The 23,560-nt window shown below is 36.0% G+C and overlaps 3 protein-coding genes across 4 annotated transcripts in view; all 3 read right to left on the bottom strand.

Moving 5' to 3' along the window:
* Nucleotides 1–463: 463 nt before the first annotated feature.
* LOC132795738 (actin-related protein 2) lies at nt 464–6,523 on the bottom strand. 2 transcript variants are annotated; one of them, XM_060806610.1, is made up of 8 exons: nt 5,814–6,523; nt 4,931–5,041; nt 3,896–3,910; nt 2,530–2,745; nt 2,245–2,454; nt 2,034–2,183; nt 1,693–1,971; nt 464–1,632 (listed from the first exon to the last, which is right to left on the bottom strand). In XM_060806610.1, the coding sequence occupies exons 1-8, from the start codon at nt 5,859–5,861 to the stop codon at nt 1,462–1,464; spliced, it is 1,200 nt and encodes a 399-aa protein (XP_060662593.1). In that variant the 5' UTR covers nt 5,862–6,523; the 3' UTR covers nt 464–1,461. The 2 variants fall into 2 exon arrangements, with proteins under 2 accessions (XP_060662593.1, XP_060662594.1); XM_060806611.1 differs by lacking the exon at nt 3,896–3,910 and having other exon boundaries at nt 5,814–6,522.
* A 2,459-nt stretch (nt 6,524–8,982) lies between these two features.
* Nucleotides 8,983–12,634, bottom strand: LOC132795937 (serine/threonine-protein phosphatase 2B catalytic subunit 2). Its single transcript, XM_060806907.1, has one exon. It carries the CDS (start codon nt 12,494–12,496, stop codon nt 10,730–10,732), a length of 1,767 nt encoding a protein of 588 aa, XP_060662890.1. The 5' UTR covers nt 12,497–12,634; the 3' UTR covers nt 8,983–10,729.
* A 2,457-nt stretch (nt 12,635–15,091) lies between these two features.
* The window catches only part of LOC132795936 (serine/threonine-protein phosphatase 2B catalytic subunit 3), a 30,119-nt gene continuing 21,650 nt past the window's right edge, over nt 15,092–23,560 (bottom strand). The window contains exon 2 of the mRNA XM_060806905.1: nt 15,092–22,071. Coding sequence (XP_060662888.1) covers nt 20,037–21,836 — 1,800 coding nt within the window. The 5' untranslated portion in view covers nt 21,837–22,071 and the 3' untranslated portion in view covers nt 15,092–20,036. The remainder of the gene's footprint in view (nt 22,072–23,560) is intronic.

The raw sequence follows: 23,560 nt of genomic DNA on the forward strand, positions 1-23,560 counted from the left end.
TTGTATTTATGAACATACATATTTATCCACTTAATTGATTGGCTTACCAAATGCAGTTTATATTTCATATTATATATAATCCTTGCTCTTTGATTTTAATTGATGCTAACTAGAACATAGATAAATTAACTCAATGAGAGTGGAATATTAAATCAAATTCAATATGCGATTTTAGAGGCATATTCACTACAAATAATTCCTTTTTGTTCTTTTAGCTCAGCAACATGTGTTTGTTAATTAACTAAGGAGTTGTTACTAACTAGCTAGCGATCAAAATTAGCCAACAATAAACTAAGTACACAATTACGAGAAACAGGGAAATGCGATTGACATAATACTTGGGATCATATTATATAACTGCAAACATTTTACATTTCGTACACATATTTATTCATTGAATGTATTTGTCGCACATTGTTAATTAATTCCATTGTGGTTTATGGACAATAACAAAAAATTATAGTTTTTATTTTTGTTTTTTTTTTGCATTTTCAGTATGCTTAATATTAGAGGGATCGTGGGAAGGCAGTGGAATAAAGTGTTAGCAAATGCATCTGCATGCAATTAACTTAGTTAGCACACATATTTGTCTATATACTCCATAATTTGTATGTATTATTTATTTCTCTTTAAACTATGTATGCAGTTCACTCTTTTGTCTCTTTCACTCACGCACACACATACAGGCACAAACATATACACACGCACACACACACAGAGACGCGAAGAAAACGACGTCACGATTTATAATCGTTTATAAAACTACGAGCAACAAACTTGCCCAGACTTTCTTAATACTCGTCGATTGAAATTGCTTTTGCGAAATGAATACGGAAGAAATACTTTGCCACGGCACAAATGAAAGATATTTGTTTACAAAAATATCAATACATTCTATGCATGTGTATATTTAGTAAAAAAAAAGAGAGGGAAATATTAAATAAACCAAAAGAAACGAAAAAAAAGACATAAGAATAATAATTATGAATATACTATTACAATTCATGCGACACTTGCTTACACATTTACGTGCCAAATTCATCCGATACAAATTACAAAATTTGGCATTACGATTATCGATTATAACATACATAGTTAGCATTAGCATATTTTACAGTTGTTTTATGGTGTGTGTGAACAAAAAGAACGCTCTTACATTTGGTGCATATACGAATGTGTATATAAACATGATGCACTAAAGAGCTAAGAGCAAGCAAACTACATAATGATAAGCCTTGCATTTTCACTTAATATAAAGCAAATGCAGCTTCCGCTATTGTGACTTCGAAACAATTTCTTCAGCATTGTTGATTAGGGGCTGATATTGTGGCTATGGCTGTTGCTGTTGTTGTTATTGTTGCTTTTGCCATTGTTGTTAATGTTGTTGTTTTTGTTGTTGGTGTTGTTGGAGCTGAAGCTGATTGCTTGCTGTACCTGTTGGCATTTTTCTGTTTCTCCATGTTAGTTGCTGATCTTTTGCAGTTTCTGCAATACTTTTAGGCCCTGCTCCTGGTATTCCTGCTTAGACATCCAGAAGCCATCGCGATCCTTTGTCACCTCAGCCAATACAGCGCCGCCAATGAAGACCATATCTTTGCGACGTGGCGGATCCTCGATTCGTATTTTGAATTTCTAAGCAAGCAAAATAGTTGTCAATTGTTTTTCCTCTATATTAAGACGACATTCACTTACCGCCAGCTTTTCCGTATCGTTCTTGAGCACACGCTCCAAGTACAACTGTTTAATTTCACGCTCTAAACGACTAGGCAGACCCGGATACATGGTCGATCCACCAGATAGCACAATATGCTTATAGAGCTCGGGACGTATGTCAATATCTGCCGCCTGTATTGTGTTGAAAGCGAGTTCCGCAATGCCAGCACCCTCAACGTTGATTAAATGCGGTTGGAATAGCGCCTCAGGCGCCTCAAAACGCTCGCCACCCACTTTGATGACACGACCATCAGGTAACTGTTGGAAAGCACATAAATTAGTTATCATTGCATACAAATTATGAATGAAATTGTTGCTACCGTATACGATTCCACCAGCACCGTGGTTTCCAGCGCCAAACGTTGTTCCATCTCAATATCGTAGCCGATGTAGCAAAGTTTCTCCTTCATGATGCGCACCGTCTCAAAATCAGCGGAATGATTGAAGGCATAGCCACGTAGTAAAAGTAACTAAAGGGAACACAAAATTCACAATTGCATTTCAATCGTTGTGGATCTATGCGTAACGCACCTTAATCAAATAACGCGTTATATCACGACCCGCAATGTCCAGTCGTCGTGTCAAATGGGGCAGCGAGAACTCTTCGTAGACAGGACAAATATGTGTAACACCATCCCCAGAGTCGATGACAACACCCGAAATGAGTCCTTGGGCGTACAGCGTCAGCACCGCCTGTATGGCAATATACGTGGAATCGAAACCGTACTTCTCGAACATCACCTATAAATAAGTAAATGTATAAAATAGTTAATATTACAATCAATGTTAATAAATAGAAAATAACTGTGTGCATACCTCGATCATCTTTTCGCGATTCTTTGTGGGATTCATGGGCGGCTCTGTCAGCAGTATCTTTGTGTTCGTCGGATCAATATCCATTTTCTTGGGACCGAACGTATAATCCCACACATGACACATATCATCCCAGTTTCGTACAACACCGTTCTCCATTGGATAGGATACCTCCAAGAGGGAGCGCAGCTGTGAGGCTTCATCGCCCACCATAAGGTCCTGTAAATGGGCATACATTGTGTTTAATATTGATATAGCGAGAGCATTTGCAAGACATTGTTTAGTACATTGCTTTTTTTTTCTTTAACAGCATTTTTACTCGTTCAAATGATTAAGAGTTGATGCAACTCATTGGGTTAACTACAAAAATTCACTTACGTACTAAACAGGCAAACAAACAAAACGAGTGCGAAGCAAACGAGAACAAGAAACAAACAACGAGTAACAAATAACAAATAACGAGTAACAAGCAACGAGCAACGAGTAACGAGCAATTAAGAAACTTTTAACAAACACATCAACATTAAGCTTCACTAATTATGGAAATTATTATTATTATTTGTATACCCGCTACCCACAGAGTAGAAGGATATTTTAACTGTCAGCTGGCAGGTGAATTTGAGAAGAATAAAATTGCAATGTTTTGCCTTTACTGAAAATGGGAAGCGGGTATCCACAGTCGAGCACACTCGACTATAGCTTTCATACTTGTGTTCACAAATGTGCATGCACTAAGAGTGTTTAGGGAATAACAATAAAAACGAATATCGACAGACATTTTTTGATATGTAGGAATATGTGGGAATATGTATACAACTTAAGTAAATGCTAACCATAACAAATATGTAACTGCAGTAATTGCAATTGAATACAAACAACAACGAAAACATTATGTGAAAAATATGAGTATTGTGATCGAATTGGAGGAATGAATAAAAACAATTGAAATGGCAAATATCATATTCGAGAATTCATATATTATTAAGATGGATCAAATTGTTAGAACATCATTTGTTTTTTCATCGCGCACACACTGGAGGAAATGTTTTAATTTCAGCGGTCAAAAGAGTGAGACCAATTTCAATATTGATGACTTTAAACTTTAAAGGATTTAAACGAAAAAAAGAATAGTTGAAAGTGCTTAGAGATTATAAACTATTTGCTATAGTTTGTACATTTACTCGATTTTAATATTTTTTTTTTGCTAGCGTGTGCATTTTTGTCTAAATACATTAATTTGTAATTTAAGTTGGATTTAATTTTGATTTACTGTTTTCTTATGCAATAAAACAATGAAGTTAAATATTTGTTGTTGTTATTTTTGTACTTTTTTTTTTGTTTTTTTGGTAAACTATAAAACTTGACTTACATCGACATGTAAATCCTGTAAAATATTTGTTTCAAAAAAAATATGTAAAAAAAAGAACAGAAAAAAATTTATAAGAATATTAAAAACAGAAAGATTTTCCTATTTTATAGTTGTTTTTTTTTGTGTTTTTTTTTCAGCTGTTGTTTTGTAAATAAACTAAACTAATATGGTTAGTAACTATCAAAACAGTTCAATAAATAGATAGATCTATATACATACATATTGTATGAGTTATGTATCTGTGTCTTGATTGTTTTCTTTTTTATTTTTTAGTTTAAAAAGCGCTGAATGATACCTAGGTAGCATAAGAGGATAACTCGAAAATAAAAACCTATAACGAAAGTTTCATGCCAGTTTTGCTAAGAGAAAAAAGCTTCCTAGATGCTTTAATTCTGAACCCAAATCCAAGTTTGCCAGAGTTTACACTGATTTACAGCATGAGGATCGTTGGTGATATTATGATTAACTATTATATTCAGAGACCCTAAACCAATGTCCACCCGATATGAATATGTCGTTGTTGCAGCAACTTAATACAAAATGCAATGAATGTGTGGTTAGCAATGTAATGGAATGCCTCCAGAAAAAGAAAACAAAATGAAAAAATATGTTTCATGATAAGTAAAAAGAAAGAGAATAAGAAAGAAAAAAAACAAATGTCACACCAATTCGAAAGTTTAGTAATCGTATTCAGAATGATAATGATAATATGATACTGTCGATAATGATAATGGAAAGTGAAAGAATAATGATGAACATACAGTAGAGTATGGTGAGGAGGAGTCTAAATGGCTAGATGTATAATGTATGCGCTAAGTTCTTGACCAATGCTAATTCATGTATATTATGTAGTACTTATTCTATGTAATTATATTACGAGTTGATTATGGACCTGTGCATATTTATGTATATGTAAATATGTAGTACATAGTATTATTTTTAATTAAATATATAGATGTATGTGGTATGTACGTGTGGTGTATTTGTAATGTGTGGTTTTAATGTTGTGCCAATTGGTAAATACGCTTTTCATACCTTTACTTCGATGTCACCAATTTTGTTAACCGCCCGAATGATCGGTCGTCCAACCATCGAGGGGAAAATGTGCGCGGGAAAATTGCTGCCGGCATAACCGCATTTCACGAACTGTAAATGGAAAAATGTTATTAATATGAAATCGATCGAAGCAACAGAGAATTATGAAATCAGTTTAAACAACAAAGGAGTCTAATTCAAATTTATCGAAAATAACAGGAATATCTATGAATATCGATTTGCGGACAACACAATAATCGATTTCTAGCTCGGTCACTCTATGGAAGGTGAGCAGCCAGCCATTCATGTATGTATGTAATCACAATACAAAAATTTTGTTGATAAGAAATTAGATTGTGACGTTCCAATATTGTTGTTGTTTGTTTTGTTGTCGACTGGCGCTCTTTTTTGTTGTTGTTTTATTTTGTATTTTATTTTTCGTTTTCTTTTGGCATTGGGTGTGTGTTTGCATTTGTATGTGTGAGAGTATGCGTAACTTTTGATTTGCTTGGGTGAGTAATACACTCACTATATACTGTTGAAGCTCGTCCAATGCTCTTTCCATATTATGACTAAAGCGGCGCTTTTATACACACACACATACACATACAAAAGCTGGCATTGCTTGAAAGAATAGTTTACTTTTTTTGAGGCGTGCCACAAGCGCAGCTGCGACTGCACCGGCTACTCTACTGCGCTGCCCCCCGCAGCGTCAACGCCCCAAGTGCGACGAAGAAAGTCGAAGAAAATCGCCAAATATGTGTGTCACCAACACTTGGGTTGATTCGTTGAATCGCTGACTTGGCTGGCAATGCGGACAAGCTTTGATTATCAACATTATTGGGGATAGTGGGGAAATAAGGGGAATAAGCAAACAACATACCCCGGTGCCGTTATCACAAACAATCACTTTGCGACCCTTGCTATCCATTTTTGTGTTCCAACGATGGACTCAACTGGAACTAGAACTGGAACTGAAATTGTCCACGGCTGCTGCTGCTGCTGTTTTGTTGATTTGCTGATCTGTCCGAGTGCTGTTATTGGTATTGCTGGTGCTGCCGCTGTTTGTGTGTGTGTGGGTGTAGGCCGCTTCTTCGTGCTGCCGCCGCTTGCTATTTTCTAGATACAACGGTTGTAATTTTTACTTTTAGCGCGTCGCCGTAGCAGTTAAATTATGTTCGGATTCCTGCTGCCACAGCCGTTCTTTTAATACTACTTTTTGAATGACTATCGACGCGAAGTTAACTGCACTTAATCACACAATTTCCAACCGTACAAACTAACACTGTCACATACACACACACACATATACATGCCAGCCTTCATTCATACACATACGCCAAACACACACACTCATGTACTGGCACGCGGGCGGACTCTTCTCTCAACACTGCTTTCGCTCTCGCTCTTGCTTTGTCTCTCTTTTTGAATTGGCTGGCTGAAAACTAATTATTTATGCATAATAGAAATGCTATGAAATACACTAAGAATTTATTGTTTTCAATTAAAGTGCTGCTAAATAATTTGCAAATGGTTGAAACTCCGATTTATCGGCGGCACAAAAAAGAGCAAACATACGCACACACTCGCAAATTAGAGTTGTGTACAGAGTGACCGCAAGTTCGTTATCAAAATATACTATTTTACTATTGGAAAATATACCAAATTCGCAAATTCCTTCTCTGATGTTAAATATTTTGGATATTATATTTTTAAAGAGCTGGAAAATTTATAGTAATACAGTTCTACGCCTTATTTATAAAAATTAAGTAGTCTCTTCTTCTACATTTATTTTAAAAGTCTCAGAAGTGGTATTACTTGTTGTAAGCTATCGATTAAAGTGTTCACTTTCAATTATCGAATATTTACAGACAGGTTAAAATGTTGTTATAATATTTAATCTGCGTGACTTTTTATTTTTCTAGCCCTTGATTATCTTTACCTACCAAAATTCATTTTATTACATAAATTCAATATGAAATATTCGATTTTTTGCCTATCGATGATATTCTCAACCGCCAGAAATAAGATTGGGCGGGTATTTTAAACGAGGTCGGGTAAAAGCTCGCTTACTGTAGCAGAAGAATAACACAGACGATGAGTCGCGACAATTTAATTTATTTGGTTTATATAATATGTATATTGTATGTATATATAATTTGTTATCTTTAGAATTGCTTTAAGAGGCGAAATGTCTTAGATATACATAATGCTGTTTCCATATACATTTGTATGATGCGTACATATTTATATTTCTGAATGGTTGGTTGTATACTTCCATGCGCAAATGCTGCATTCATTCTCATTTATAATTCTTAAGTAATTTTCGTTTTGATTCTGTTCAACGTATGTACTCATTTGTATGGTCTTGATCCTTATCAAAATCTATTAATGGATGTATGCATGTAAGAATAAGTTTCATACACACATTTTAGTCGTATTTAAAGCGGTGGACAACAAATGATTTTTATTTATTATTATTATTTATTTTTTTATGTTATATTATTCATATACATATACATACATACATATGTATATTTGTTAATTGGAACAGACGTAAGACTTTTAGTAAAGAAGCACGCTGTATAAGTTTTTCTTTTGAAGTTATCATTGATTGATAATCGACTGGAACAAAAAAAAAAACTGTTATTAATTATAACACAAGGCGACGCTCTTCAATAATTAATACATGGCTAACTCCTATATATAGCACACAAATCTCATAACACGCCCAGCGGTTTGGTGTTTAATTTTTTTTTTGCTTTGTTTTCATTTCTTTTTTTTTTCAATAAATGTGAGTTGTACAATTTGTTGTAGAGTTTGGATTTGTTTTTTTATAATATTTTTTCTAACTAAATTGTTTGCACTTTTGTTTAACACTTTTAACATTTTATCCATTAGCGGGAGAAAAGAGAAAACCAACAACAAAAAAAGAAAAAAAAAAACGAAATTTAAATAGACTTAAAACTTACTATTTACTGTCGTGCGGAAGTGTAATTAACTTCAATTTGTATTTAGTTATTTGGTTGAATAATTGTGTTTGTGTTGTTGTTCTTCTTATAAAAGCTAGTTTTAAACTTAGCTTTCAATTTTATTTATTTTTTTTTTATGTTGATTTCTTGTTTGGTTTTGGTTTTCAAATATTTATATACATAAGTATTGTATGTATATATAAGTATTAGTTCGATACGTGCATAATTCACTAATTTTAAATTTAAAAACTAACTTTTATGAGTTTATATTGTATGTATATTTAAGATAGAGTTATAATATTTATTTAAGTATGTTTCGTATTTGAATAAAAGTTTCAGTTTTTGTTTTTTCAGAAGCAAAGTACAGCATTTTGGTTAGCAACAATTCAAAAAACAATAACAATATAACATCAATAACAAATTATAGTATTTCTCAACTCAAAACAAATTGGATAAGTATTGAAGGCATTATTGTGTACGTGTGTGTATGTGTGTGTTTTGGAATTGGGGAAAATCGGAACGGATCGGAGATGAGAATCTAGAATGGCACAGGGAATGAAATGAAATGAAATTCAGTTCGTATTTTCAAGTCGGAGTAAATAGTTTGTGGTTTACGAATTCCATTAATTGTTAATCTTCATAGTAGTACTTAACAACTCTTGCCAAATATGATTAGCTTAATAATTTAATATTTTTTATATACGTTGTTTCGCCTTGTGTGTATTGTGCACGATAATTCTTTTGTTTTTTCTCTTTTTTTGTTTTAATTTTTTCAATTTGAAAATCAAAAATAATTCGAGGAAATGTGCGTTATTATTTTTCTTTTCTTTTCTTTTTTCATTTGTTTTTGTTTTCTTTTTTTTGTATCTTAATTTCTATCAAGTGAATATTTTTTAAATTGTGTTTAATATAAGTGTAGATGTCAGAATTTCATTTAAAACGATAAATCGAGAACAAAAGAAATACAAAATGTATTTTTTCATTTATTGTAAATTTTTGGAATTATAATTGTTCATTTGAAATGTTTTTTGTTTGTTTCTTTTCTTTTTGTTGCATTGTGTTCAACAACAACAAAAGTAATTGTTTAAAATGAATGTTATTTGGTTAGTTGTAAATATTTGATTTGCTATTTAAATGGTAAATTGTTTATAGAATTTTTCGCTTTTCATAGTATCTGTCGTCTGTGTGTGAGGCTTAGATTTAATGCCATATTTGTTAATATGTTTATGCATATTAGTATTATATATTTTGTAATCAATTCAATTTTCAATTTCAAATGCAATGCTTAAAAGATTGATTTTTGCTTTGCTATTTTGATTTGACTTGACATTGCTAAAGTGTTTAATTATGTTTTTGTTTTTCATTTAGTTGGTATTAGATCGTATGTATTTTATTAGCTAGAGTTTCACACAGTTTGTAAAGAGAAACAAATTAAAGCAGACAAGATAATAATAGTAGTAGAAAATAAAAGACAATAAATTACAAAGTAAAAACACATTCACACAGAGAAACGTAGTAAGAATTATAGTAAGCAACAATTTAACATTTAAAAAAAAAATTATGATTAATTATAGACAAACAAATACACACACACACACAAACACATCTGCATATTCATATATAGTATTAGGTATTATTATTTTACGCATGTATAAGGAACATTTACGGACTATTGCGGCACATATTGCAAATTGTTTTTTTCTCTTTTTTCATTTTCAATAATTTGTTAGATTTATCGTTTAGTGTGTGTGTGTGTTTTGAAGTATTCAAGATTGCACAGATCTGTTGTTGACTTTCATCTTTAATATAATTACTTTTCTCTTATTTATTTTGTAATTGTAATTTAATTTCTCTCTTTAATTATAGTTATGTACGCTTCTTTTTGGCGCTGCTAATTGTTTTCAACATATTAGCGCTAATTTTTCTCGCTTTTGTAAGTTTTTTTGTTTTGTTTTGTTTAGTTTTTAGTTTCATTTTGCCTTCTTTATACATACACTTAAGACTTAAGATTAGTTTCAGTTTTTTACTTCGGAAAAGGAATCTGTGGCATGCATCATCAATCAATCAATTTCAATAATATCCTGCATCCTTCATTCTACATTCTTCATTCTGCTGCTTTAGCTCTTTTATCTTTAATAATTATGCTCGAAAATATTTTTACTATGCGATATCAACACTTCTTCGAACCAATCGAGTGAGTTGGAAAATTTCAATAATTACGTTTTAAGTAAAAGTTTATGTTTTATGCTCATCTTCAGTTGGTTTTTGTTTTTATATTTTTCTTTTTCCCCCCTTTCTAATTCTTTTCGATATATGCATTTCCATTGTTGACCTTTCTGCTTATAATTAAGGTAAGTATGTTCTCTTTTCACTTCATTTAGTGTATCATAGTAGTATTACAATTATTACGAATGATCTTTTTTTAGCTAAAACGACAAATTTTTGCAACATTATAATGTTTATATGTAGATATTATATGTTTATATTATACGCGTGTACTCTTGCCCTATCTCTCTTTCTCTTTCTGTTTCTCGCGCTCTTCCTCTCTTTTTCTTTCTGTGCATCACTATCTATCTCTCTGTCTCTGCCTCTGTTTAATTGTAGAAGGAAGAACATCTCTTAAAACCTCCATACAGAGCACACCGCATAGAGCACATCATCATCATCATCATCATCACATCTGTGACAACGACACTTGCGACTATTCCAATCCGATTTCAAATGATACGAATCCTCATCCAGATTGCCTTCGTCGCTTGCCGTCGTTGTCCTTTTGCCGTTCCACTTCCTGATGTTTTTTTTGTTTTCCTTTATTTTGTTGTTGGATTTATCCATGCGCCGCTCCATTGTTGCCCTGCTGTTGACTGTGATGATGATGATCTTCGGCACTGGGTGTCGGTGGCTGATCGCGACGCGGCGGCATCCGCTCGTTGACCGCATCGAGTCCCTTGGCCTCCGCAAACGAGGTAATCTTGTGATTGGGCGAGAAGCCCTGCATGGCATTCTTGAGGGACTGCTTGCCGCCCGATAGAGCGCCGAGGGGCAAAGCGCCCGTTGGCGTCAGCCCCTTCAGCTGCAGCACCGACTCGGACTCCTCGCGCAGCACGGAGAAGACACGGGCCATCTTGCCAATGGCTCGGATCTTGTTGCGTATGACCTCCTTGCGGAGCGCCGCCTCATCATCGGAGAGCGGCTCCTCGCTCTCCTCGGTCATGAGCTCGTCGTCGGAGCAGATGTTCAACACATTGACCAGCATCTCGGTGACCTTCTCGCCGACAAAGGGCAGCGACCAGGTGAACACGTCCATGAAGTTGGGAAGCCAGTAGGGATGCGGCGAGCAATTGAATTGGCGGATGTTCATCACGTTGTTCTCGTACTTGAGCACAGCCGCCTTGTTGTTGTAGACGTCGAGATAGTTGGGCGCCGAGAAGATGGTGATCAGCGATGGGAAACCGGTGGTCTGACTCTTCCGGTACATGCGGTAGCCGGCGTCCTGCGCCTCGTGCGCCCGTATAATCGAGAGCAGATTGTTGTTCTGCAGGAAGTCGCAGCAGGCGGCGTAGCTGTAGAAATACGAACAGCCTCTCACTGAGTTGTGCGTGTAGAAATCGGAGTTCTTCTCGTTGCCAAAGTCCTCCAATGGATCGGACCAGAGCAGGTCGCACATGGGGCCAAAGGCTGGTGGCTCCTTGAACCGATCCAGCCGCCGGATGTCCTCCAGCTCATGGATCTCCGGCGAGAGGCCGCCGTGCACGCAGAGGAACTGCTGATTCATTAATGCCGCCAGCGGCAGGCAATCGAACGCGTCCATGCACGCATCATACACGCGCTCCGAGTACTTGATCTTGCACTCCTGCTTGAAGGTGAAGTACTCGGTCAGATGCCGGCACTCGTGGTTGCCGCGCAGCAGGAACAGCGTCTGCGGATACGTGATTTTCAGCGACCACAGATAGAGGACGCACTCAATGCTGAAATAGCCCCGATCCACATAATCGCCAAGGAACAGATATTTTGTCGTTGCCGGCGATCCGCCCACTTCGAATAGCTTCATGAGATCGTAGAACTGTCCATGGATGTCGCCACAGACCGTCACCGGTGCCTCAATATCGATCATGGTCTTCTCGTGCCGCAACAGAGCGGCGCCCTCCTGGATGATCCGCAATGCGGGCGCCTCCTCGATGCGTCCCTCGAGAATGAAGTGCTGCTTAAGCAGTTCGTGATTCGGTTTGCCGGTGCGCGGATCAAAGACCTCGGCTAGCGTCAGTTTGTGACTGGGTGGAAATGGCACGCTGTCCACCACACGCTCCTTGGTGTTCACTGCAACGTGTCCGCCATGGGTCTTGTGCGTGGGACTCTCGTGTCCGACGGCAGCGGCAGCTGCTGCTGCATTTGAACTGGTGCCGCCTGTGGTTGTTGTTGTGGTGTTGTTGCCTGTGTTCGAGGCATTGGCATTGTTATTGTTGTTGTTGTTGCTGCTGCTGCCGCCGCCGCCGCCGCCGCCGCTGCTGCTGTTGGTGTCTGTGGCATCCGTGGAGTTTTTGCTTGTTGCACTTGTTGCCACTGAGGCGCCACTCGATTGATTATTCGAAGACATGTTATTGGTGTGTGTTGTTGTTGCTGCTGAAGCGTTCGCAATTCAAATTGGGCAGCTTTGCTGATAGAAACTAAAGTTGAAGCTGGCGCCCTCTTTGGGTAAGCGCTTCTTCTCTTCCCTTTACCACAGCACTATACTTTGAACTAGCTGCACAAACACACACTCTCTCTCTCTCTCTCTCTCTCACACACACACACACTCTAGCTAAACGCACACTGAGGCACGTTGGCCAACAACAACACACGCACTTTTTAGCTTTATGTTTTAGCTTTTTTTCTTGCTGATTTTTGCTTTTGCGGCTGCTGCGATTGCTGCTACTGCTGCTGCTGTTGTTGTTGTTGTTGGGAGCTGCTAAGTTAGCCGCTTTATCGTGTTGCCCTGGCTTTTGGCAATTTAAGTTGTTGCAATGTCGCGTTGCTCAGCGCTGCCGTTGTTGCATATCTGTAACACACAACAACTTTCGTTATATTCACAATCTATTTATTTATATTTTCGTTTCGTCGTGGCTGCTGCTGCTTATTATTGGCCCTGCAGACGTCGTAATTTCTCCCTTGCTACGTTTTTTTTTTCTTTTCGCTTCTCAATGGAATTTTCAGCTCCCCCTCCCTCTCCTTTATTTTTATTGATATTCTACCAAGTGTGGCCAGCCACCCGTAACTTTCAAAATACCGTAATTGAACTTGCAAATATACCACAAGTATACCAAGTGAGACGTGAAGTCGCAAGCTGCTGACGTAAGCTTGGCACGACGGATTTATTTGGAATTAACCAGTTTTAGTTTTAATGCGCACAGCGATAACGATGAAAATGTTATTAGCATAATTGATCAATTTTGCGACTGTATTTTTCATGATAAACATTGCAGTTACTCAACTAAAGTGTGCGCTATTGCAACGCATCCATTTCGATAACAATCGAACGAAACCGATTTGGTGTCGATAAGTATATTAAATCGAAATTACGTGCGACCCCGTGTAACGGTAACTTTGTTCAGATTTTGAAACCGCCAAAAATTGAAAACAATTGCTGAAATGGAAGATAAGAATACGATATATTCAAAACGAACATTTAGAGGAAATAATAAACGTGCGCGCATTTTATTCTCAGGATAGGTACTTGTATATTTTTTTGTAATGTTTTTGTATTATTTTGTTTTTGTTTTTTTTGCTTGTTAATATTAATTATGTTAATAACATTGATAATCATTTTTATTTTTGCATTCACTTAAGGTTAAAACTTCTTTTCTGCATCGCATCTGTTCATGCCCATTTTGTAAATTAATTTGTTCTTCTTTGGATTGCATACAATTTTAATATTTGTTTTTTGTTTTTTTTTGTCACAACGGCGCAAATTTTGCAATTTGGCAATTTGCATTTTGAAATTGCAATTTTGCTTTCTGCCAGCCCGCTGCCCTTGCAATACATTTATAAATTTATAATATAATAATGCTTTCACTGTTAAATTTGTTAATTTATTTATTTTCGGTTTAATAATAAAATTGAAAATTTTTAAGAGATTTATCTAGATGTGATGTTTTGTTTTGTGTTTTTGTTTTTGGTTTTTTTTTTGTTTTGTTTATAATTTCATTTAAATATTAATTTGTTTTAATGTTGCTTTAATATTATTTGTTGTTGTTTTTTGTTGTTTTTGTTTAAATATAAGTATATAAACTTTTTGCTTTGACTTTGACAAAGTTTCATCAACTTATATTTATTTTACTTTATTTTATGTATATATGTATATATATGTATATATGCATATAAATAAATGTTTAAATATATATAAAATATGCATTTAAATTGATTTATCCAAAAGGTAAAGTTTTAATTCTTTTCATAATATATATTTAAGTTTTTTTTTTTTTTTTTTGTGTAAAGTTTTAAAGCATTCGAGGGCAGGAAGTAGATGTTGAAAAATACATGTATCAAAAAATTAGATAAAATACATAAATATTACAAATATTACTTATAAAAGGGGGATTTCTCTATCTTTTGCAATGAAGACGCCGTAAATACTTGAAAAAATAAAACGAAACGACAAATCAAACAAAAAACTATAGACAAAATGTTTGCGGAAAACTAGACTAAGCCAAAAAATAATGAAATTAATAATTTCAAATACACACGCATACCAACACTCGCACACACATACACACACACACACAGACACACACACATACACACGCACAGTACTAGGGAAAAATGATTCGTTTTGCAAGTGTAAAACAAAATGAAAATTTTATTTTCAGTTTTCGAACTTATGAGAGAAAATGATTAAAAATTAATTAAGTAATTTGTTTAAAACAATGTGATTGTACATAAGTAAGTACGTAAGTATTTATGCTATTTTACAAACAACGGCAATAAATTGTTCAACAGTTCTCAGTGTATATTGCAACAGAAAAACTATAATTACATATTTAAATCATATACTTATTGCAGATTAAGTGTTCCTCTCTCTCTCTCTTTCTCTCTCTATCTCTTTCTTTCACAAAAAATAGGCACAAGAAGAAAGAACGAAATAATTACTTAATTCACTTGTAAATGTTATATTTGTGTTGTTTTTTAATTATCCATTTTTTTTTTGTTTTTTTGGTTTTTGGTTTTTGAAATATTTTTAAGGTTTGTAACAATATTTTTGTTTTTTGCATTTTCAGTTTTAATTTATTATGCAATTAATTTAATTTGTGGTTTTTTTTTTCATTTTTTTGGTTTTGGTTTTTTTGGGTAAATTTATAATTTTATTGTGGCTGTAGTAGAAAAGGTATCATTAAAAAGTGATGTGTATGCATGGAAAGAAGAGTCGAGAAGAGCGTTTTAAGAGCGGTTGCGTGATGAGCCTTGGAAAAAAGATCAGATCAGAAATGTGTTTTTTTTTTTCATTTTTTTCTTTTTGTTTTCTTCCTCAAAGTTGTAGTTTAGTTTTTTATTTTGTGTATATAGTATAAAAGTATTGGTTTTGTTTTTTGTTTTTGTTTTGTTGTATTCTTTTTAAATATATATAAATAAATATATACACACACATATATACAAACATATACACACACAGCTATGTATGTACACGCGTATATATATTTATATGTATATGTTGTTTGCTTAGTTTATGTTAGCTGCATATTAAACATTATTAATTTTCTTTTTTTCGTTTTGTTTTTTTGTTAGAAGAGCGCGCTAAATTGCATGTATGGGGCGGGATTGAAGGAGAAAAGTATGTATATATACTATATATATATATATAAGTATGTATGTTTGTATGTATGTTATGTATGCATGTATGGGTTTGCTTTTGTTTAAATTCATTTTGTGATTTTTTCTTTTTCATTTTATATAAGTATATAATATATATAATTTACTTTTGTTTTCATTTTTTGTTGAAAATAATCATAGTAATTTTTTGTTGCATCGCATTTTCTTTTGTTTTGTTTTTCTGGTTGTTGTTCTTTGTCTTTGCAATAATGTTTAAATATAGTTTTATTTCTGGAATTGAAATGCAATAAACGTTTTGTAAAATTGTTTTACTTTGGTTTGTAGTATGTTTTATTTTGGTTTGCATTAAACATTAACTTTTTGCTTCTTTGACTATTTTTGTGTAATTTCTGTTTTTTTTGTTTTTTTTTTTTTTGGGAAAATGAGTGTGTTGAAACGCTTAAATCTTGTAACGCTTAAGTAGCTTACACATACATGTATGTGTGTGTGTGTGTGAATATATATATACATACGCTTACATATATGTATGCACAAAGTGTTGTTGTATTTGGTTTTACTGGTATTCTGTTTGAATTCACGTTAATATTTATTGTTTATTGTATGCGCGCATGGGTACAGTCTCATACAAAGGCAAAAGGCAAAGGCAAAAAAAAAAGAAGAAAAAAAACTGTTGCCTGCTTTTAGGTGCTAGAGTTAATAACCAATTTCTACTGTTGCGCTCGCTCGCTCGCTTTCTCGCTCTCCTCCTTGCTCTGCATCGCATTTATCTCTAGCTATCTCGCTCGCTCGCTCCCGCTCTCTCTCTCTGTCTCTGTCTCTCTTTGTTGCGCATGTACCCATGCAATATAGGCGCGATTTAAGTATATTTTTGTTGCTGTATTTGTTACTTTTGCCTATATAAACTTAATTCAACATTTGTGTGTGTGTGTGTGTTGTGTTGTAGTATATATATATATGTATATATAAGAGGCAACATTTTCTGCATAATTTCATGTATTTATTATTACTATTTTTCATTAACTCTGGGTTTGATTTTAACTGTTACTGCTGCTATATCGTCTTCTCTCTCTTCTGTCTCTGGGCTAACGATTTTCGATTTTCGATTTCAGATTTCAAATTTCAAATTTGCAAAATTTCAAATATGTTCAATGCATGCATGTGTGTATATATATATGTATATATAGAGAGAGATAGATGTGTATATAATCATCATTTTCATCTTATGCATATATATATATATATACATATATGTATATGTTTTGTATGTATGTATATTTGTTTATAAAGTATTTCAAATTGCTATATGTTTGCATTTGGTATTATTACATTCGTCTTTATCATCGAATTTGAATTGTTTGCTAACCGCACAATTTATTTACCATTTTATTTCCCCCTTTTACCTACTGTTTTTTTTCCTTTTCTTCTCTTCTTTCATCTTTCTCCTTTCAACATTTAAATGTAAACTTAAAAATAAATGTACATATTAAGTGTAAGTGTGTGTGTGTGTTTGTGTGTGTTTAATGTTCCTTATCATTTCCATTTTTAATTGGTTTTGGTAACGTTTCAATCATAGAATATATATTTTTGTTGCAGAGAACTTGCACTCGTTTTTTTTCTGTTGTAGTTGTTGTTGTTTGTTTTTCAATGTTTTGCATTTTTATTTTATAAATTCATTTAACTTATTTTACTTAGAGTGTAGTAAACAATAAATTGTTGTATGTAAATATACAAAAAGTAAAAACATATGCATTTCTTTTTTGTTTTGTATTTTGTTTTTTTTTTTTTTTTTTTTCGTTTAAGGTAGAAACAACAATTTCATTTATAATTTATATGCATAAATATTACATCGTTTTTGTTTTATTTTTTTTTACAATAAATAAAAGTAGATAAAAAAAAAGATCAAATAATGATAACAGCTAAATGAAAACAATCCAATTATTTGATAGCATTTTGCAAACACATTTCTTTTTGACATATTCCAGTTTGCAATGTTTTTTGCATCAATTTCATTTGTTCTATTAATTGTTGTTTATTTTGTTTTCTTCTTTTTTTGTTTGTTTAGCATCGTTTTAACAAATAACTAAAATTCGATTAAGTATAAAAAAGAGAAGTTGACACACGCCGGCGACGCAGGCGCAAATGTGATGGCGATAGAGAGAGAGAGAGAGAGAGAGGGATGGAGGGAGGGTTTGGCGTCGAAAGAAAGCAAGCAGTCGAAAGAAGGCAAGCAGTGTATGAAATTTTTTATTGCATACCTAACAGGCGCAGAGTGCGCTTTGAATTGAGATTCGACGTTTTTGCTGCTGTTTGATCGCAGTAGAGTGATAAAATAGACAAAGAGAGATAGAGAGAGAGACAGAGAAAGTTTGAGAGCGAGATAGAGTGAGAGACAGAGCGAAAACGCGCGCGTTGTTTGTGATTAAAGAGATTAAAGAGTTGCTTTTGCTGCTGTTGCTGTTGGTTGCTGCTGCACATTTGACGCCTGCATCGCTGCAGCAAGAGTTGAGAGTTTTGTTTAGTTTAATCATATACAATATTTATGTATATACGGTATTAATTATGTATATATATTCAGCTAATGACTACGACAAAGATGGCACGTATATAAAGACCACATACACAATCACCAGATGAGAGAGTGTGAGGCGACAATGGCGACGACAACGAATGTTGCTCATAAACTTTCAGTTTACTCAACAGACGCACGTGTGTATGTGTGTGTGTGTTTAAGTGTGTGTGTGTGTCAAAGGGAGACAGAGAGAGACAGAGTGATAGAATGAGAAAGTCGAAGACAAACAGAGACAGCGAGAGCGTGTTAGAAAAAGAGAGAGAACAATTTGTAGTTGTAGTTGTTGTTTAGAAAGAGACAGAGAGAAAGACAGAGAGAGAGAGAGAGACAGAGAGAGATTCAGTCGTTTTTAGCTTGTTGTCTGTTGTTTTTTCTTGTATTTTTCATTTTTGTTTCTTTTCTTTTTTTGTAATAAAAGATTGTAGTAAAATATTGCTGTTGTTTTTGTTGTTGTTGTTGTTGTAGGAAGTAGTTTAACATTAGCTTATTATTGGTGTTTAGCTGTTTTCTTCATTCTCATTTTCATTATCATTTTCTTTTGGGTTTGTTTTTGTTTTTTCAAGTCGCCCTCGGCGCCACACAACGAAAGTAGTAAAATTTCTTAGCTTTTTTTTTGTTTTCTTGTTTTTAGAATTCTTTTTTTTTAGTTTAGTTTTGTTTCGTTTTTTGGGTATTTTGGATTACCGTTTTTTCGTGGATGATGTTTTTTGTTTTGTTTTCTTAATACAGAGACGAGCTTTTACATAAGAAGGATTTTATTTTTGCATGTTTCTCTTGCTCTTTTGAAATTGTATCTTTAATTTTATTTGTTTTTTTTTAGCAAATAATTTAATTTACCTAATTTGCTGCGACTGCGCGGCGACAGCGACGTCAACGCCAGCAGCGGCGTAAACTTGGCTTCATCATTTTCCATTTTCTTTTTTTTTTTTTGATATAACGTTGCACAAAATTTTGATGATATATATACGTTATGTTTGTATAATATATATATATATATGTATTTATACGTGTGTGTATATATAAATATATATATGTATGTATATAATTCTATATGGTTTAACTGCATTTTATAATTAGGTTTTTTCTTTGTTTTATTTTGTTTTTTGTTCATCTTTATTTAAATTGTTCTCTTTTTGTTTTTAATACCAATAAATTAAACGCTTCCCATTTTCTCAACTTTTATCATTCAACTCGAATTTCTCCTGCTGTCTTTGCATTTTGCGTTTGCTTTTGCGTTTGCTTTTGCTTTTACATTTTGCGTTTGCTCTTGCTTGCGGCTGCGTGCCTGACACGCTCTGTATGTGTGTGTGTGTGGGTGTGTGTTAATGTGAATGTGTGATGCTGTATGCATGTGTGTGTGTGTGTGTGTGTGTATGCTGGCGCTGTTTGACGCTGCTTAAAACTTTTGCTCTTTGTTGCTGCTGTGTTGCTCAATTTAATATTTGATTTGCTTTCTCGCTCCCACTCGCACGCACTCCCGTACCATGTATATTACTTTGTTGTTGTTGTTGCTGTTGTTGTGTGTGTGTGTGTGTATTTACTTAACTGTCGACTTCTAAAACTGACTTTGCTGCTGATGCTGCTGCTTGGCAACTGCTTTGCTGCTGCGGCAGTTACAGCGGCTGCACTGCTTGTCTACTGCTACTGTTGATGATGATGCTGATGACCGCACTGCTTGCTGCACTGCATTCACTTGCTGCACTGCTTCTTCTTCTTTTGCTTCGACTGTTAACACTTCTCCTTCTTCTTGTTGTTCATCGAGTGATTATCCATTGATTGCATTTGCATTCGCATTTGCGGCTGCTGCCGCCGCCGCCGACAGCGATTTCTGCCCCTCCTCCGCCGGCGAAGGCGTGGCATCGCGACGCGGCGGCATCCGCTCGTTGACCGCATCAAGTCCCTTGGCCTCCGCAAACGAGGTAATCTTGTGATTGGGCGAGAAGCCCTGCATGGCATTCTTGAGGGACTGCTTGCCGCCCGATAGAGCGCCGAGGGGCAAAGCGCCCGTTGGCGTCAGCCCCTTCAGCTGCAGCACCGACTCGGACTCCTCGCGCAGCACGGAGAAGACACGGGCCATCTTGCCAATGGCTCGGATCTTGTTGCGTATGACCTCCTTGCGGAGCGCCGCCTCATCATCGGAGAGCGGCTCCTCGCTCTCCTCGGTCATGAGCTCGTCGTCGGAGCAGATGTTCAACACATTGACCAGCATCTCGGTGACCTTCTCGCCGACAAAGGGCAGCGACCAGGTGAACACGTCCATGAAGTTGGGAAGCCAGTAGGGATGCGGCGAGCAATTGAATTGGCGGATGTTCATCACGTTGTTCTCGTACTTGAGCACAGCCGCCTTGTTGTTGTAGACGTCGAGATAGTTGGGCGCCGAGAAGATGGTGATCAGCGATGGGAAACCGGTGGTCTGACTCTTCCGGTACATGCGGTAGCCGGCGTCCTGCGCCTCGTGCGCCCGTATAATCGAGAGCAGATTGTTGTTCTGCAGGAAGTCGCAGCAGGCGGCGTAGCTGTAGAAATACGAACAGCCTCTCACTGAGTTGTGCGTGTAGAAATCGGAGTTCTTCTCGTTGCCAAAGTCCTCCAATGGATCGGACCAGAGCAGGTCGCACATGGGGCCAAAGGCTGGTGGCTCCTTGAACCGATCCAGCCGCCGGATGTCCTCCAGCTCATGGATCTCCGGCGAGAGGCCGCCGTGCACGCAGAGGAACTGCTGATTCATTAATGCCGCCAGCGGCAGGCAATCGAACGCGTCCATGCACGCATCATACACGCGCTCCGAGTACTTGATCTTGCACTCCTGCTTGAAGGTGAAGTACTCGGTCAGATGCCGGCACTCGTGGTTGCCGCGCAGCAGGAACAGCGTCTGCGGATACGTGATTTTCAGCGACCACAGATAGAGGACGCACTCAATGCTGAAATAGCCCCGATCCACATAATCGCCAAGGAACAGATATTTTGTCGTTGCCGGCGATCCGCCGATCTCAAACAGTTTCATCAGATCATAGAACTGCCCGTGGATGTCGCCACAGACCGTCACCGGTGCCTCAATATCGATCATTGTCTTCTCCTGTCGCAACAGCGTAGCGCCCTCCTGGATGATGCGCAGCGCGGCGCTCTCCTCGATGCGACCCTCGAGTATGAAGTGCTGTTTAAGTACATCGTGATGCGGTTTCCCGGTGCGTGCATCGAACACATCGGAGCACGTCAACTTGCGGCTGGGTGGAAACGGTACGCTGTCGATCACACGCTCCTTTGTCGATATTGTGCTGCGCTTTGTCGGGCTCTGTGGTCCGGCCCCACCTCCTCCACCACCACCTCCTCCGCCTCCGCCTCCAGTTGCAGTCGCTGAGGCTGCTCCTGATGATGTCCCCGTTGTTGTGCCTCCGCCTCCGCCACCGCCAGCATTCTTATCGTGTGTGTTATTAACGCCGCTGCCTGCAGAATTTGGCTTTTGATTTTGCTGCTGCTGCGCTGCCGCTGCTGCTGTTGACTGCGACTGCGATTGGCTGCTGTTGCTGCTGCTGTTGTTGTTGTTCTGTGCTAATGGCGAAGACATTTTGCTTGACTCTGACTATCGATCAAGTCAAAGCTCTGTCGCCGCACACACACACACACACACGCACGCACACTCGCCACACACACACGCACCCACACACACACACACTCAATCTCTCTCTTTGTAATGAAGCTCCTCTGCGCTGCTGAATGACCAACGTTCTATTTGCTTTGCGACTGTCGTCTTTCCTCGTTCCTCGTGCTTTAGTGGAGTCCCGTTCAACAGTCCGGTTAGCCTGCAATTAAGATAGATTTCAATCAAGTTAATAAAGCATTCTTTATTTAACAAATAGAATAAAATATAAACATCCTTTTTCTTTCCTTTCCAATTTGAACATACGCTAAAACCATTTCATTGTGCTATAGGAAGGGGTTAAGTCTAGACTCGAACCAAAGCCATGTGAAGTATGAGGAGTGGCAACGCCAGGATAGTAAAACGATATGGCAGCACTGAACGCTAAACCAAGATCAAGTGTTTCGGCGTTGACAGTGTGTACAGATCATTAAACTGACTATTATATTGTTCTTTATTACTTTTATATTTTATAACAATAAAATACTTAACTTTGATACATATATTTTAAAAGTAGTAAAAGTAGAGTCTTTTAATCTATTTCCAAAATAAAACAGATAAAAAAAACCTTCTTTTTCTTATTGCCAGTTTAATCCATTGTTACAGGCTGCTTCACTGACAAATTCAATAGCCAGACAGCAAGATTGTTAACAACACTTGCCCCACATCTACAAATTATTATATTTAACGACACAGCATAAACAACTAATGTTTGTAACCATATGCTTTCATATCATAACATCAGCATGCTGCACACATTGATAAAGGACAATTGTTATTGTCTGGATCATAAAAGTATTCGAGCTTTAAAGAATTTTCGTATTTTTGAGACATTGTTCTATATATACACATTCAATTTAAGAGGAAAATATATGTGTATATATTCATTAAAACTCAAATTAACATAAAGAATATTATTTATATGTGGGCATATGTCACGCGCCTCCACGTGTCCAATTCCAGTTAAATACCTTGCATTAAAAACCAATTAAAAATACTTTTCGATTGCAATTCAATTGCAAATTCCATTTTTTTTTTTACATTCCATTACCACCCACACAAAAGTATGAATTGTGATAGTCTATCAATTGGCTTACAGTGGCTTATTTTCGTAAAGTACATTGCAAAAATTATAAATTTTTTATCATTGAAGATATTTATATAATACCCACAATTTGTTTCCCTTTGTTATAAAAGTTGCATTTTTTATTAGTGTTTGTGGTTTGAATTGGATTTAATTTTAAAATTTCATTTGAAATAAATTTAACTGAAAATTGAGTGAGTAACATACAAAAACAAGCTTGCAACAAAGAGAACAATAATGTGGGTTATATTTTTTGATTTAATTTAAACATAACCTAAAAAAAAGTAAAAGAAAATAAACTAGAAAATTAAAAAAAATTCTTATTCTTAAATTCTTATTTCTTAAAATAGAAATGGACACTGTGCAGCTGACTCGTCCTATAAATATTAATAACTTGCGCAGCACTCGGTGTCTCTATCTGTCTCTTTCTCCCTCTACAACATGGCTATCTGAATTGGTCACGCACTTTGAAGCGCAGTTCTAAGCGCGGGTGCGTGTCTCGGCTGTGAGCTTTCAACAAGTGCAAGTATATTTTAAGCTTAGCCCTCTTGCATATCGAATCCATTAA

Source organism: Drosophila nasuta, chromosome X (genome assembly GCF_023558535.2).
Source record: "Drosophila nasuta strain 15112-1781.00 chromosome X, ASM2355853v1, whole genome shotgun sequence".
NCBI lineage: Eukaryota > Metazoa > Arthropoda > Insecta > Diptera > Drosophilidae > Drosophila > Drosophila nasuta.